The sequence below is a fragment of the Channa argus genome, chromosome 10 (genome assembly GCF_033026475.1).
Source record: "Channa argus isolate prfri chromosome 10, Channa argus male v1.0, whole genome shotgun sequence".
Classification (NCBI taxonomy): domain Eukaryota; kingdom Metazoa; phylum Chordata; class Actinopteri; order Anabantiformes; family Channidae; genus Channa; species Channa argus.
In genome coordinates this window covers 19,075,443-19,093,873 of record NC_090206.1, presented here as the reverse complement: position 1 = coordinate 19,093,873, position 18,431 = coordinate 19,075,443, and the positions used below count along the sequence as shown (strand labels likewise).

Here is an 18,431-nt window from a genome sequence, read left to right as displayed (position 1 = left end):
ATGAAAAAAAATGAACAAAATAAAACCACTTCACAACAACAGGTTCAAAGATGTCGAAATAAACATTGCAAACCTTCAGCATGAAATGAATGACACACAGTCAGTTCACTGACACTACATAAACACATTTTTTGGGCTGCATGTGGACGTCTGTAGAGAACCTGGCCTGACCCTAACAGAATAATGGTGGGGATTAATTTACATTACAAATACCACAGCAGGCACAAAGATGCAGAAAGTATAAACTATAGAACATTAGACATGTGGAGGAACAGGAATATCATCAAAAGCTTTAAAACAGCCACTGATTAGAACATAAGATTTTATTTTTTTAGTGTGTTTCCAGGTTTAAAATGTAACTTTTTTTAAATTTTGTTTTGAAGAAGAATGTCAAAAGCCATGTTTTATATTATAAACCATGCCAGATGCTAATTTATCAACCTGACACTTTATATTTTATTAGGTGTGGGATATTGGAGCAAAATAAATTAAACAAAACTCTAGGTTTTGCCTGGTAATAGACTGAACTGTCATGGGTGCACCCTGCCTCTCACCCAGTGACAGCTGGGATCAGCTTCAGCACCTCTGCACCCCTAACAGGATAAGCAGTTAAAATAATGGATAGAGCAATGGAATCCGGGTTTTTGAGAGCTTAACCCTTTTGGTTTGATCTGTGTCATGGGTTGATTAGGTACACTTTCAGAATGGAACATTTGTAATATAGATGGCCATGGTCTGAAAATGACCTCAACTACAAAAGTGGAGTCATCCCAGCTACAATTTGGTGCAGTTGAAAGAAGAGAGAGAAGAAAAAAATCAGTTTCAAATTGATATTTGACCCATAACAAATAACCAGTTATATTTCCCTCCCTCAACAGACACATGGGGTGAGCCATAGCAGCTTGCTACCTCCTGCCACACAGCCTACAGCATAAAAACGAACAGAGACCACAGTCTCTGTCATAAAATAACATGACTGCAAGGGTGGTGCTGCAGTAAAATTTTATAATTTAGTTTCCCATTCATTTACATTGACAGTCAAAAGTCCCCTGAAGCCAGTTCAGAAAAAAGCAGGCAAGAGTGACCATTTTGTTAACATTTAGAGGATGTAGTTTTGTCCATTGCAGGCCTCTAAAACATATTTCTGTTGTATATTACACAGAGTATTTTTAGTTTTTTAATAGACATAACATGTTCACTATACTCTCAAATAATCTTGACATAATTTTTTTTAGCACTAGGTGCAGTTTTGCACTTGTTGAAACAAAGATGCTTTTACTTTTAACCCCTCAATCACTGTAGAGCAAATCCTGCATAGGTAATTAACCTTGCTTTTCAATTTTCAATGTTAACGTTCTACAGATGAAAAAGGCACCTCCGCATTGACTATGATTCATTATTGATGTTACTGTAGCGTTTGAGGTTTTGAGACCAGCAGTATGGAATTTGGTCTTGTACTACAAACAGGATTATGGTTCTGCTGTGGTCTATCACCCAGAAATAGCACAAGGTGTTTGGAGGGTGCTCTGGGACAGGATGGTTACCAGAGGGCTTCAAGGTATTTAGGGATCTGATCATGTTGGAGTTTTACCAAGGCTGCTTCCTTACAATGAAAATACTTTGCTAATCTGTCAGTAATTCTAGCACAGTTCACTAGTGCATCAGTAGATTATTTTGTCCACCCTTGAAATCCATTTGTTGTATTCCTGACATCCAGATCCTGCTATTTATTAGTGTTAGACTATTGGACCTGTTTGACATGCCTGAAGTAAATCAGTGTTCCAGATTGAAGTTCAGAAATACTCATCTCAGATTAATCTTTTTATTGTTAGATTTTCCAATTAAAACATAGCCAAAGTTTGAATTTGACGCCACAAAAAGAAATTACATCTAGGAAATGTGCCTAAGGCTACCAGATTTCTTTTGGACCACAGGGAAGAACCAAGACCAGTCCAAATAAAATAACTATCCCAAGGCATAATTGTAACCTAATAACTGAATGTATTGTTTTATTATTTGCAAAAAAAATACTAATGGCATGTTGTCGGCAGTAATGAGATGCATCTTGCTGTCAGTTATGTTTATTTTATGAATTACACAAGCATCAGACGTAGGAGATTTCTGAAAAAGAGGGCATGTAGTGCCTGGCAGCTGCTTCTTCTGGTAGACAAAGGCTCTATTGATCGAGGAGAGGATTGAAATTGATTGAGGAGGAGACTGAAATCACTGAATCACAGTTAAAATGTAGCAACTCCCATATTTCAATGAAAACGCATTCTGGACAGGGTAAGCATTGTTCTGAGCTAGTTTATCTTGGCTAAAAACTATAAAATTTCTCCTGCACAATTGCAAGAGTTTGCACAATAACTAATGAAGAGCAATCAGCTGCAGACTGTGAGGAGTGGATAACACTGCTCTCAGTCTTCTGTGGTCAAAGGTGTGGTCTGTGGTTTATTTTGAAAATTCTGCAAGGGGTATGCATTCATTGGATTGTTGAGAGCTTGTAAAGAGAAAAGTAAGAAAGACAGCTAAGAAACCGCAGCCCCATTTAAAACGTTTTTTCCCTCGACAATAAAACAAACTGCAATATTAGCTGGATCATAAAATTTAATTTAATTTAAACTTGTTTCAGATACTAGATGTCTTGCACTAATTATCGCATTTATTCAGTGCGTTTGATCCCTTTAACGGGTATTTATATACTTTTTATCCATTCCATTGATTGAATAGCTTCTGCTGGCTTGATTGTTTCCTCTATAGCTGGAAAGCTGTGATCTATGAACTGGCTAATTGCCATTGTCCTGATTGCTTCTATGACCAGGCCATTTACTGTTTGTAAAGGTCATTTCCTGTCCTATTTCTGTATCTGGGTCCACACCACACTTCAAAGAGAAGCACTGTAGATGCTGGTATTGCAATGTCATTATAGTGTTTGTTTGTCAAATTATCAGTGCTAGTCCCCTGAGAACTGGCGTGGAATGTGCAAACAGCTGGGAGTGTATAACTGATTTCATAAAGGCCAGCAGTTGGTTATGTGAGCTATCAAGGCTGTCATGCTACATTTGTACCACACAGCTCCTGCACTAGGTCAGAATGAAGAGAATATATTTATTCCTGTTGCCTAAGTGGACCTCAAATCTGAAGGAGCAGGGACCAAAATTTGTCTTTGCATAGTTTTGTTGACACAATTGTCCTAAGCTGCTGTCAGAACAAATTGTAAGACTGACTCAACATACGACATAAATGCAAAGTGGACATATTGTTCCTCCTCCAGTTTGATGCACTGCTATATAGCTGACAGGACATGAAATCCATGTGGATTTACTAAAACCGACTTAAAATAGCTTGTCCTTTAAGCAGTGGACATGTGAAATGGCAGATTTCCCCCAGAGCTAATAGTCTAACTTCCGGTCATATGAGCTGTTATGTTGTAATTTATTTGCATTTAATATGAGGTGCTGGGGGCATGAATTACAGGAACATTCAGATTGACATGTTTTGTGTATTTTTCAAACTGCAGTGAAGCACAGGCCGTTAAGACACTTCGGATCCCTTGGATTATTTACAGCCAGTTTTTAGAAGGCCCACTTAAGATTTATAGTTCAAAAAAAGGGGGGGGGTTGGTTTCCACATAAACACACCCGAGTCAGAAAATGTGTTCTATTCTGGTGCTTGTTGGCACAGGAGATGAGTCAGGAAGAGAGTAGATTTGTCAAAGTAAAGCTTTGATTGAACATCAGTGGGTAGATGGGAAGACAGTTTCTTGAGTTGCAGCCTGCACATCACTGAACTTTTTCTGTTATTAACAGGCTGTGTGCCACTTCAAAAGATGCTGCTACTTCTAAACACAATCTTTAGGTTATACTTCGGAAACTGATAACATGTCTGTAACACGTCAGGAACACGTCCATAACATGTCAGGAAATGGTGACCATTGCCCAGCAAGCTTTCCCAGAACCGAGTGTGTCATCTTCACATTGCTTGTTTTGCCAAACCAAAACATCAAGGATATTTAATTTCATTTAGACCGAAAATTATTGTGGAAGTAGAAAATGCTTGACACTTTCAACAATGACACGATTACACATTATTGTACATGTACCATACATATTAATGGATAATTTTGACCTGCTGGCTGACTTCATGTATGATTTGTGCTCCTATTCCACTGTTATGTTACACTGCAGCTGGATGATCCACGGAACAAAATCATCACATTGCAGTTTCATCACTCCAGCACAAAGGCACAAGACAATAAAGTACAGGTTTGGGATAACTTCGTTTGCTTTTTAGAGTATTTGGAAATGCTGTTGGCAGTGATCCTGCAACTACAAATCTGTCAAACTCTACAAGAAAATAGTTGGACGAGCATGTAATAAATCTTTCTCAACACCACTAGCTATGAAGATTTTCTTTGTGCTTTTGCCATTTTGATTTAGGATTCAGACTTTGCTGCATTACTGTTCTTCCTACAGTGGCATATTCTGTTAGTAAAGTTTGCACCAAGGGTCACGTGAAAAGATGATTCACTGTACCCTTTGTCACTATGTTTCTCTCTTTAAATGAGTCAGAGCTTAGCTTAAGCATGCTTCGGTGGAAACCCAAGGCATTTGAATAAATCAAATAAATCATTGTGTTCCCAAGTGGGTGTTTACTTGACTGAGTGCAACCTGTTGTGACCCCAACTGCTCCCTGCCTCCCTGAAGTAAAACAAAGATGTTATTCTGCTTTCTTGTGCCCCGCTTCAGCTGTTTGCTTTATTTATGCCTTAAATTTCAGTCTGGCAGCTTTTGCAATAGATTCACCCTGCCTTGTTCCCCGGTCATTACAGGAAGAAGTTTCTTTTGCTTCACTGAATAATTCCTTTTGGCACACTAAAAACCCCTCTGCCACAAACACCTTCCCTTCCATTTTGCAGTGACAAAACAACAAGAGAATTCAGACAATGACTGTTGACATTTTCTGCCACAGGGTCCATTAGCACTCTCATGTGTGACTAATACATGTATTTTTCACACACACAGCTCTAATTGTTAGCATGTCTATACTTAGTGGAGACAAAACTGAATATTGAAATGTAAGATTTCGGCATTTTGATAGATAAATCAGAAGACCCGTTTCATCCTGAATTTTCTTTTGGTCTCTGTCAGTGCTGGTGGTGTGGTTATTCTCAGCCTAATATTAAAAATGGTATTCTGTTGTACTTGGTTGTGATTTATCTCAAGATTAGTTCACTTGTTATAATGATGACAACGATGATTCTCATGGTTTAAAATGCAACTTCATATCTTTTGCAGCCCGTTTTTCAAACTGTGTGAATGGAGTTTGAAAGACGTGCATTTACCAAACAGGGATGGACTTAAGGAGGATGCCAATGAATCATGTAATGTGAAAGGGCTTTAGAAGCTATTTTTGAATCATATTGGGGAATAAAAGGTATATCTATGACTCTGGTGGATTGACTTTGGCCATTCAGAAATTTCCCCAACTTTCTGAGATTCTAATACTGAATCACTAGTACAGCATTATTAAGACAAATTACTGTTTAATATAGTTTGTTTTCATACCTTGTGTCATCTGTGCTGTTGATTATAATGATGCAGCCCAAGAAGGCATTCATAGGGTTACTCACTTGTGAAAAGTGACAGTATTGTAAATGGGCAAAGGTAAAAAACGAAAGGTCAAGAGATATTCCAACCATAGCTCTTTCTCACATCCATACCATCAGGCAGTTTTTGATACTTGCCCCACTGAAACTAGTTTTAGTCAAGTGTCCATGCTCCTACCTTTCAGCATTTCAACGTGTGTGTGTGTGTGTGTGCTCGCGTGCACGTGCGTCCATTGCTGTGTCATCAGGATTGATAAACACAATTTGTAATAAGCCTTGTTTTCCTGTATATTAGACCGTTTTTTTATTCAGTGACGTTTTCTGTGTTCTTTGTGCAAAGGCAGCTGTCGGTCACTAGCATTCAGTATCATATGCTGATGAGCCCAAAGTTGAAAGCATGTAAGTAAGGATGACTGAAATACCTGCAACTACAATGTCTATACATAGTAGCTGTGACAAGTGAAATCAAAGTTGTACAACACAACTTATTAATCAGCTAAATCTAGAGCTGTCAGCGAGATGGCAGCTGTCAATTTATAAGCATGGTTTCAGATTACTTTTAAGTAAAATGGTGTTGAAGTAGAACCTGTAACTATTGAAACCAAAAGTATGATCACTTCTATGTTAATCAGTGCTTGTATGAAGGCAACATATGTTTCCCTGTTAGCAGTGTGGAAGATGATCGACGTTAGACTTCACAGTGAGGACCTCAGCTTCTTAAACCAGAATTCAGAGCTCCGACTCACGGAGAATGACAAGTAGCCATCTGGTATTTCTTCTCTCCAGACCTGTACAGTTGCTACATCCTAAAATAGCATCAAAGGCAAAGAATTGTCTTTTGAAAATGGGCTGTTGCATCTAGAGCACTGAGATCTCGGTCGTATTGTCACTCAAGGGGTCTGATACATTTGGATACGGATTAAGACACTCGGTCTGATTTTAGTTAGGGGAAGAGAGACGAAGCTGCGTACATGAGACAATACAAACAACTAAGGAGCATTTTTTTGCACGTATTAATTGACACACAGGGGAATGAAGCTTCTTAACCACTCTCCTTGAAACTAAGTACAGCCGCTGGGATGTTCTGAAGTGCACTGACAAGGTGTGGGTGTTCCTTTTCAAACCCAAACTAAAACATGGTTTGCAAGGAAATCTGAAGTTGTGATACAGACTGAGTCAGGCAAATTACTTTCTCAGAATGGCTAAGAGTTGGTTTAGCTTAATGATGCCAATTTTCATATGACACTGGCTGCAGGGCTTAATGTGCCACTTTATTTTATACTTGTCTTTTTTTTTAATAATCTAACTGTAAGTCATTTCCATTAAATCTATTTATAGGTTATTACAGTCAACTTTATCATCTTTGACTAAATGCTTTTGGAGAAGTTAATTACTGAAATAAGGATTAATTACCCCAATTTTAGAAGAAATAAACGCATGTCATTCAGGTGGCCTTTGGTCATGATAGTTTTCAATCCAGTATTCATCGTGATAAAATCTGTGATAAAACGGTCATCATTACAAAATACTGCTGCTAAATATACTGTATAAAATGACCCATTCACCAAAGGCATACATTTATAAAAATGAGGTAGATTATTGAATTGCAAGGTGAGAGAAATTAAAGGGTGAATGAAAGAAGAGTTGATAATAACTGAATTTTGGTAACTTGAGTTATCTTGGTCGCATACTTCAGAAAGCTGCAGTTGTGCGTAGAGAGATGGCTGTTCAAAGACGACCGTTAGACTCTAGACTAGAGCAGGACACATATTTCTGTTTAAAAAGCTTGTGTTAGCGACTGCAGCAGCTGATCATAGATCTCTTGTGGCCTCTATGTCAATTCTATCACAGATAAAATATAGTTGGTGGTGGAAGCGAATTATAGCGTAATATAAATTTTAGAACAAGAAGAAGATAAGTTTTTTATTTTATTTTTTTTTTAATTAGATTGCAGCTGAGCACTGGAGTGAAGAGAGGCATAATTAAGAGAAGCTTACAGTACGTTTGAGAGGACAGATGGGGGAGAACAAGAGGTGGCGTAAAATGAAGTGGAAGTTTATGGACAAGCAGACGGTGCCAAAACATGTTGATATACATTTGAAGCCCTATTAAAACAGACCGTTCTCTCTGCGACCTAATCCTTTTTTAATTAGGAGAGGAGACTTGTACCTTTTTCTTAATACGCACCCATGTTTTCTTCAAATAGAATTTGTCACATGACTCAGACCTTCAGTTCTTTTAATTTCATCTTTTTTAAAAAATGTTCTTATTAACACACACACACAGTCCAACCTTGGAGACACTAATTCACACCACAGCAGTTCTGTAGCAAAGCTACTGTATTTGACCTTCGCAAACCAAAGTTTATAAGTAAAAGCATGGACAACAAGACATGGGCTTACAGTAATGTTATTTGCTAAGCGAAGTGCCTTTTAGAAGTGACCAATCACAGCCGCTAAGGGCCATGCTTCGATACACACAGCTCTCTCATTGCGTCATTGTTGAATTATGTTAGTCAGTGAGCTATTAGCCATAACTCTGGGAGACAAAAGCACATCAACATAGATGGAATGTCTTTATAACAGACTGCAAACAGCCTCATGAACTATAGAAAGGGATGGCTTAGAGTTTCCAAAGTCATTAGCATAAGAGCATCAGTGCCAGTCATAATGCATGCCATGCTGTAGTAATGAGACAGGGATTGCCCACATAGCCAAGATATCCTTTGTAGCATAGCCTAATTGTTGATATCTTGGTCTGACCATACACTGCATGCATTAAAGTGTCCTGTCTTTCAAAGGAAAGGACAGATGGCAAGAGCTCAATCATTCTGTGGGATGGAAAGAGTAGAAAAGAACACTTCTCCTGGGAGGAACTTACATTTTCACTTTATCGCCATCTACCATGAGTGTTCTGTAGACGTATTAGTACATTGCTATGCTCTTTGGAAAAAAAAAATGCATGTGTAATCTAACATGCCCATCAGCTACATAATAAACACACACATACACATTCACTCACTGTATTGCAGAAAGGGCACAGGCCTTTGACAGGAGAAGAGCGGATTAGTCTGCAAACCAAAGCTCCTTATTGAGTTTAATGGAATAGAGATGAGTGGATCGGCGATTTAAATAAATTAACCTTCAGTGAATTCCCTGAGGCTCAGAAAGAAATGACAGCGGAGGGTCGAAGGAGAAATCTTTTCCTTGTCACTGATGTTATGAATAGTCATGATTATGGTGAGCCAGTGGTAGTGTTTGAAGAACAACACTGAAGATATTGACAATGACAGGAGTCATTGTCAAATTAATTGCCCTTCCATCGCATTAATAACTCTGTGCATTTTGGGTTTTGCCCTTTAGGTGTCACAGTGTGCTCCAACTCCATATGCCAAAGTATTTCTAGAGTATATATCACATGCAGAGCAGGGGGAATTCGTAAATGCACAATGAGAGATTCCATTGCTTGCATTGTTTCAAAATGTCATGACAACATCAGGGAATAGATTAACCTTTACCAAACTCCCACTGTAAGAACGTAGTTATTTCTACATACTTATCATGATATTAACCTTGATTGGTGTCTCTGACATTTACTTATAAGATGCAAAATGCTGCATATCAAGGATATTGTCTCTACTGTTTAGGATGTTATAACACACTATAATAGTTGGACGTTTTGGTCCTATGTTTGCCATTCATTGTGTTTGTGTTAAAAAACAGTCAATTATTTTTGTTGCAGTGATAGTCCTCAACATTTTCCGGAACTGGTTAATTATAATTGTAATGAATATTAGGTATTTGGTGGTGATAATCTATATTTAGCAGTGTTTTGAGTGCTTGTTATCGCTGCAGTGTTTTTGCACTTCATTTACTTGTGATCCCTGTGCAGCTGTGTTGCCAGTACTTTGAAATCACTCAACTGACAGCACCTCCTACATATCCAAGCAAATAGACTTTGAACTCAGTTTAACTTGGTACCATTAAAAGAAAAACTATAATTAAAATACTGTATGTATGAAGTATAAAATGGCATGTCCCGCTAAGGTAATTTCCTGGTCATTGACATCATGAAAGGTTGGATCAACATTAAAAAGGACTGTACAATGCCTTTTGAGTAAAGATTTTTCTAAAAGTTCAGTATTAAATATGGAAATATTAGATATCCGATTTATTAACATCAACAACCAACTACTACTAGATCAGGGAATAAACAGAAATGTGTTTATACCGGGCTTACACAATGTACCTTAGTGGTGACAACGGTCTCTTCTTCATCTGTTGTGTGTTCAACAGTTCACCCGGCAAGGATTAAAGTCTCTCAGCATTTGGCAGGTCTCAATGGAGTAGGTGAATAGAGGTCATGGGTTGAGGCCACCATGGGTAACACACTATTGTTGCCTCAGTGTTTGCCATAATCAGTCTGCTTTTGAGACTTCCTGTCGTGGTGACAGACGAGTTTTTCAAGTCCATGCTGCCATCCTTATGGTCTCTGGTTGAAATTAAAGCATTTGTTTTATTTTAACCTGGTCAGTTCTTAGCAAGAACATGAGCAATTGGCATATATAACGACCCAGAGCTTTTATGGTGAGGAACTAAAGTCTGTTTTATATATGAACAATGGACAATTTCAGGAGAAACCAGCCTTGGCCATTGTTTAGACTTGTAACTCACAGCGGGAATTTCAAGTGAGGAACTTGAAAAAGAGAGTCGCTTGATTTCAGTGCATGATCAGTGCAAACAGGCGGCACAGCATGATAGAAAACTTAATGGGAAATATGGTTTCGGACATGCACCATCTCCTAACAAAGTCAGGAGAAAGTCACGATTCCAGTGCATGTCTGGAAGGGGCTTTATTTGTCAATGTATCACAAACAACAAGATCACTCAACAAAAGTATCTACAGCTGCAAACCTTAAAGTAGACCTCTAATCAGTGCAATTCGATATTATCGGGGCTCACTATCTCTAAACTCACTTTGTAGTGTCCCTGAATGCACCTCCCAGCAGCAAGATGCAGCAGCAGACCTGCAGCTTTTCAAAGCTGACCCTAGCAGTGTTTCTTTAATGTACAGTAAACGCCAGGCACGAAGGGAAATTATCCAGTTAAAACAAGAAGAGAGGAAACATCCACTCCAACTACTGTCTCGAATTTATGGTACAGATAAATATAAAATCATCGGTTTGATAGACTTGCTGATCATCTTCCGTCATACAGGCCTTCGACTTATGGCGTTTCACAAGCACAATATCAAGGTCAGCAAAAACTGAGTTATGTTCGTTTATTATACGCTAAATGGATAACGTAGTTATTGGGACAGGCCTGTCTGGGTTTTGTGCACCTTTTAATGTGCTACACCAAATCTCCTGCAGGTTCAGAGTGACTGTGTTACGAGCCACTGAAACCCACCGACATTTGGCGGGTTGGTAGCTGTTGTTGGCAAGCCCTGTTTCAAACCCCTAACTCAAGAACTTATTAGTAAAGGTATATTATACCATCTTTGATTTTGAAAGACAGATAGTCTTCCATGACATGTTAAATCAGCAATTTAAAATAAGAACCATAAATGAACATTGGCCTCAGACTTTTTAAGCATGGGTCAGAAACCAAGCAGGATGCTTTCTAATATTAATTGTGCTTGTTAAGATGAACAGAGCTTGTAAAATAGTGCAGCTGTACATAAAATGGGCCTCCACTTGTACAAACTGCCTGTTATTTTAAATGCTCTTTGTCTTTGCTATAAATACGCAGGAAGTGAAAAGGCTAATAGCCTCGTGAGAATTCTGCAGCTGCTTGGCATGCTTTACCATCCATTGCTAAGCCACATCAGTCAGACACCTTGTTTATACATCTGCTAAGGGCATTCATAACCTCACTATCAGCTACCTTTTTTGGGATGCTTGGAGCTCGTGCCCATTGTCTTGTGCCAGAACACTGTATCTTGCCGTTGTGGATACTCCAGGCTATGAATAGAGCAATATCTCATGACTGATGTGTGTAGATAGTTGTTGGTTTTATTTTTTAAAGTGAGACCTTGTGACTCTTGACTTTGATCGGTAACCTTTCAGGTGACTAAAGGCTAATTTGGGATCCTGTTTGTAGATTCGCCAGCTGCCACTAATGAGGACCTAGAGTTATAGCCCGTGACTGTCACTACACTGTGACCCTTAGCAGCCAGCTTTGGCGTGATAGCAATGCAGCATGATTTTAAGTATTATCAGAATGTGACTTGTGACTGGCATCGCTAATGTATTAGCAATGGATAGTGTGACCTCTTAGCCTCTTAGCCTGTTTAGTAACACAACCAATTGAGCTGAAAGCCATTACAGTTTGGTAAAGAAGTGGTATAGTCAGAGAAGCTAATGTACTTCGGAGGTTTGGGGTATGTTAATGTTGTGTGCCATCATCTGGCCCTTTGTCTTGTTGAGAGGAATGAAAGTGCAGTAGTCTACATGGCCTCTATATGCCTCTCAGCGCTATCTTAAATTTATAGTCCACTGCTTAGGCCTTCCCCCAATTAAGCACTTACTCTCAGTGTTGTGCTGATGCACATTTCCGTCTGCTCTGCATTATTCATACTGCTAGCTGATCAGCGTTAGATTAAGGCGTATAAGAGAACTACACAAACATGTTAGTAGGAGAATCATTATAACTCAGCGCCACACTTGTTAAAACTGTGATCTGTACCTGAAAGACCACAAGTTCATTCCCCACAGCTGCCAGTGTGTTTTGAAGCCATAATTAAAAACAAATTAGGCGCTCATTATTTAATAACTCTCATACTTCGTTGTTCTGCATTGTAGTAGATGTAATTGTTAGTCTAACTGACTAAGAATGCTGTTTCCCTATATTGTTTGAGATCGCCATTGCTTTCCTGTAATTTCAGTCCCTGTCCTGAGCTGAGGCATTAATGTCATGACTTGTGCTCCTTTATACTCATCTGGGAAGATTTAGAGTTTCAGATTAGACAAGACAAAAGATTCATACAGATTTGTCCCCTGTTAATCAAGTAATGATTGATTATTCATTTGAGCTCAATGTGAGTCACATGTCACCTTCTGTTTTACATCAGATAATTTAGTACATATCATTCATTAGTTTCCTAAATTATGAGGCCAATTGCGAAGGTTATTGCTTCGCTCGTACAGATTTGGTTATTGATAAGATGTTATGTTAACCCATTTTCACTATAACATGGTAAAATCATATGCCGCACACATTTCCCAATATTCTTAATTCATCTTGGTTTTACATGCAGGGTAGTTAAAATGTGTTTAAGACCCACTGAGTTTGATTGTGTATTGTAATGTATTGTCCTTTCCGGGCTCAATATACCATTAATGGGACAAGTGTGTAATGTATTCTTGATGCATCCTTGATCAGGTAAGTTTTCATTTGTTTGTCATATTTCTTTATTCCATCCTGAGACCACAGAGCATAAACTGTCTCTGTTTTCGGAGTTCAGTTCATTTCCTTCGGTTACTGCAGCTCCTTTGCTCCACAACGTTTGCCGGTCTCCACCCAGCCTCCTGGTATTTATTTTCCTCCTCCCCAAGATACTGATATCACCCCTCCCTTTGGCCAGATGTTGAAACCTAACCATGCCATCCATCAGCCTACTGAGTACAGCAGAGAGGGTCAATGACCCAGCAAAGACATAATTCATATTCAGGTTTTTTTATCATAAATGTATTCAAACTCATATGTTTCCTATGCTCTGTTCCTGCCCTTCAGTTTTAAATCAACATGTTTCTGCTGTGGGCTGTAAAATGCCCGATTACTGGTATTGAACACTGACAACTGCTCTTAAGCTCAAATCTAGAGAATAAAGCCTGTCATTTGAGCTACAATAACGACATCCAGCCAAAAGCTGTTCCATTGAGGCTGAATCTGTACAATGCTTTCCCCTATTTCCCTCTCAGAACTCTAGTACTGCTATCTTTCAAGAGCCGGATAAGGTAACCAAATCCTCAAAAAAATATACTGGATGCTTGTCAGTCATAGAAATTGCTTATTTGAATACAACAAATGCCCTTATTCTTATTTTAACTTGTGCCCACTGTGCCAGTCACCTTTGCAACACAGTTTAGAAGTCATGTTCTAATTTTGGGTCTATTTTGGAGGAAAGATTGTGACACTTTTTGAGTGTTTGAGTGGAATAAAGCAAAAGTTAGACAAAAGTAAAACTTCTTGCCTTCATTTTGAACTGGAATAAAACTGTAACTGGTGAGATTAAGTGGGATTTTCCTGTCAGCTGTTTGGTGCTGTTTCACTCTTTCCCTGTTCCCTCCGTGAAAACTCTTGTGCCTTTTATTCAAATGCCGTCTCCTTAAATGTAAACTGTGGCACTTTATTGCTGACAGAGATAACATTGGCAGGGTAACGGATTTATTTCACTCTCCACACTATTGACAGTGATCTTTAAAGAAGTGTGACAGATGGATGCTCAGTTGGAATTGACTTGAGAGATGTGTCTGTGTTTGTGCTCAGACAGAAGATCTATGTAGACTGACTCTGCAGCAACTGCACAGTCCCCCCTGCCTAAATCTAACAAATCTCCCCCACACAGGCTTAATGTATTTTAAGGCCTTATTTCTCAAGGTTTGCTGTGTGGATTTGTCTCTGCACCAAGATGGTTTGGTCTCATTTTGTACACAAAGGCACAATGAGTGGGTCTATATAAAGGAGGGAGGCTGTTCACCCCTAAGTGTTTGCTATATTCGACTCTGTTATTCTGTGCTACTGACCAGTTGGTTTCATGAAAATTGAAGACACAGACATATAAAAACTATATGAAATTGATCTTAAATGGAAACCAAAAAAGGCAGCAAAGGAGTTTGTGATTGCTGGTTTTGTTGAGATGTTTAATAACTATGTTGTTGACCTTTAAAGTACTGCCTGAGTTTGATAATATCTGATTAGGGCTCTTTGGACCTTTGATGGAGCCACAGTAATGTGGGGCATCTGATCTGTTGTGACCTGGAGAGAAAAACAAATTTCGGCACAAAGATGCGTCATGACTTTTTCATGACTGTAGACTGATTCTCCGATTCTTCAATTCTCAGGACCATGCTCTCAATTATATACAACTCTTAAAGAGTGGACAATGGTTGATCCATTAAACAGCGTAAAACGTAAATGAAAACAGAATGCAATGATTTGATGAAACTCGTCAAACCCCATTTTACTCACAATAGAACATAAACAACATATTAGTGGTTAAAACTGAGACATTTCCATTTCATGGAAAATATTAGCTCATTTTGAATTTGATGGGAGGAACACATCTCAAAAAAGTTGAGATAAGGTGATGTCCCATTCTTGTCTGATGCAGGATTCTACCTGCTCGACAGTCTCTGGCTTTTGTTGTTGGATTTTTTTGTTTTATGATGCACCTAATGGCTTTTGAACTGTCCGCTGATAACAAGCTGGATGGTCCCTCTCCTCTTTAGTCCACAGGACACAGCGACCATTGTTTCCAAAAAGAATTTCAAATTTTTATTAATCTGACCACAGTGTTCTATTTTGCCCCTGAGCCCATGCAGTGATGTCCAGTAGAGAATCATGCCCGTTTTTAATGCAGTGCTGCCTGAGGGATCAAACATCACATGCATCCAGTTTTAACTCTCGGCCTTGTCTTTTGCACATATGAAGATTCCTCCTGATTCCCTGAATCTTGATGATATGACATACTGTGGATGGTGGGATCTTCAAAGCCTTTGCAATGTTATGTTGAAGAACGTTTTTCTGAAATATTTCCACAATGTTTTGAGCAATTTCTCACAGATTGGTGAACCTCTGCCAATCTTTACATTTGAGAGGCTTCACCTCTCTGAAATGCTCTTTTTATACCCAGTCATGTTACTGAGCTGTTGCCAATTAACCTTGTTGGTTGTCAAATGTTCCTCTATTTGTTTTTGATTTGTGGCAATTAAATTTCCTGCCTTTTGTTGCTCTTATTCCAACTTTTTGAGATGTGTTGCTGACATCAAATTCAATATGAGCTAATATTTTCCATGAAATGGAAATGTCTCAGTTTCAACATCTGATATATTCTGTTTTGAATAAAATATGGATTGATTTGCAAATCATTGCATTCTGTTTTTTTTAATGTTTTTACAGCTTCCCAAATTTTGGGAGAATTGGGGTTGTAGAATATTCAATATAGAGCAATATTCACTTTTTTGTTTGTTTCCATTACTTATGAATATCAGTGGCCTTATAACTTTGCATTGACACAACTTTTGTTGTGTTTGATCAGTGAACAAAATGGAAGAGAAAAGAAAATCTTCCCCATATTGAGCTGTTTGATAAATTGGCCTCATTATATTATACTTCTGAGCTTGAATTATTCTTAAGGCCGAACAACTACCGGATCGTTGTTCAGATTTTGATGGGATGCTGTTTTTGTGGATGTGCAGTAGATTAGACTTTGAAGCACTAAATGTTTTTCTACTGTATTATTCTTGGCTTTTGACCTTGTTAAAATGGACCTTGATTGAACGCTATGGAAACAATCCATGTGTCAATGTGTTTGTGCCTGCACAAAGTATTGATTTAAAAATCAGCCAATTACTGTATCTTTGTATCTCTCCTGTGTGTGTAATCGGAACAGAAATGGCACAGCAAAGCAAATGTTTTCCAGAGTAAAACGTCACTTTTTAAATTTTATTTGAACATGTAGTAGTTGCTATTTCTTATTTGCACTGTCAAAAGCCCTTAAAGCATGCATTCCCAGCCAGTCTCTAAAGTTTGTGTTAGGGCTGCATGTAAAGTTTATTATGATTATGGATTCATCTGTCTTTTGTAACTGGTAATCAATTAAATGTAGGGGTTATAAAAACTAAGAAAATTGTTTTGTTTTACTGCCAAAAACAAAACATGTTGATTTAATTATTATTTAATAAGGAAAAAGATTAAATTCACATATCTAATTAAAAGACCTTTTTTTGAAATTGCAGCAGAATTGTTTGTTCCTTTTCTATTTTATACAGTTGAAACCTGATAGCTTGTAGGGTTCCATCAGTACCACTGTCATCAGTGTCATTGATAACATCTTTAGAAAGGTTTCAGTGATGCATCTATAAATCCACAGGATCTAAGATGAAAAGCACAGCAGAGCTTGAACCTCATTTTACTTTCTCGCTATCTTTCATAGTGTTTCTCCTTTACGTTATTTACTATAGCGTGGCTTTGTGTGTGATTTGTGTCTTCCAGGACTCAACACTCTACCCTTTGATCCAGCAACCAACAACGACCCTCTCCAGTTCAACAGTTCCAGCGGACCACTGGTGACTGAGTGTCCTCTAGATAACACTGCAGATAAAAGCAAGAAGAGGAAGAGAGCCAGTCTGCCTCCAGGTAGGGGCAACTACCAGTTCAGACATCATGCACAGCAGTGCAGGATTACTCCTGGTCCCAAACGCCCATATTTTGCCCTCAGCCATGTTTAATTTTAAATGCAAGTGTCTGTAACCTTAAATAGAGTCTGGCTCCCTTCACTCAGTAGAGTTTTGGTGCTACAGCTAGATTTCTTACCTTGAGATTCCTCCATCAATATCAAAAAACTCTGATGAGAGTTGGTGCATAATCCAATTATTTGGTGGTCATATTGGAGGGGAGGGTAGCTTAGTTCAGTCTGTTGTTCTCAATTAACTGTCTGGCCTGTTTGGAGGTCAGGCAGCTGCAGGAGGAGACTGCTCTGCTGAGATTTTGTGCTCGACTGTCAGTTACTTTGTCGACATCACCTGTCAGTCAAAAATGCAACGGGCCTTCAGCTTTTACACACAAACTGACCTGTCACAGATATTGACACACACAGAAAGAAAAAATATATGCATGTTTACATGAGAGAGAGCCATAATTAAACAGCAATTTGAGTGAAAATTTGTGTACTTGTGTTTAAAATTAAAGGAGGATTTTCTAATTAAAGAAATGCAGACTAATTAATTGCTTTGTAAGTAACAGAAAGAAGGGGACCCTTAAGACAGAGTTGCTGTGCCATGTGCTTTCTTGGCAGAGGTAATTGGACAGAATTAATGCTTCACATTAACGTAGCCCTAATCGACCATTCATCTTGAATTCGCAGCTTTACGTAGGCAAGCTTACGTTTAATTTTATTTTAATTTACTGACCATGTCAACCTGTAATTGCAAAATGCATCATAGATGATCATGCAAAAAAATAACCCAAATGATGGATTTGCTGAAAGTTGTTATATACACATTCTTGTTGATATTGAGATCCTGTATGCAGATACAAAATAGAATGTATTAGTACACAGTGACACAATACTCAGTTGTATTTTTTTGCAGGCAGTATTTAGTAGTTATTAAGTTTAGAAAGTAAATGATATTATTTTTAAAGAAGACTTGTCTTTGTCCACTGGCTTATAGACCAAAGACCAAAGAGAAAACTTCTCCAGATCCAAAATAAGCAGCAGCCTGACTCTAGTGAAGTGTAAGGTCTCAGTGACACTACAAAGTGATGGAAATGAAATGGATCCATTTCTGTCCTTCTTTTGTCAGAGTACTGAAATCCGGCCAGCATATCACCAGGAGAAATTATGTCCGATGTGTTTATATTTAAAAAAAACAAAACAAACAAAAAAAAACACTACTATATATGCACATGCAGTTTCTTGGCACTAAAAATAAAACATGAGTCGGTTTCATGACCTGATAGGGACATTTAAAAATGCTCATGTCTTTCCCAGATCAAGCAGGTCTGCTGTATTGGTTTGAGTATTAGTATACCCTGATAACATGAAATACTTATATTAGAATAACATAAATGTGTGGAGTTCATCAGTCTGTCCGAGTGCT

General features: G+C 38.3%; 1 protein-coding gene across 10 annotated transcripts in view; it reads left to right on the top strand.

The window, feature by feature from the left end:
- The window catches only part of enox2 (ecto-NOX disulfide-thiol exchanger 2), a 152,524-nt gene that overhangs the window by 57,201 nt on the left and 76,892 nt on the right, over positions 1-18,431 (top strand). For 6 of the 10 annotated variants that reach the window (XM_067518684.1, XM_067518687.1, XM_067518683.1 and 3 more), the window contains one exon: positions 16,825-16,968. In XM_067518684.1, coding sequence (XP_067374785.1) covers positions 16,825-16,968 — 144 coding nt within the window. Of the gene's footprint in view, positions 1-4,187; positions 4,266-16,824; positions 16,969-18,431 lie in introns of all 10 variants that reach the window. The other 4 variants (XM_067518686.1, XM_067518689.1, XM_067518685.1 and 1 more) reach the window with 2 other exon arrangements.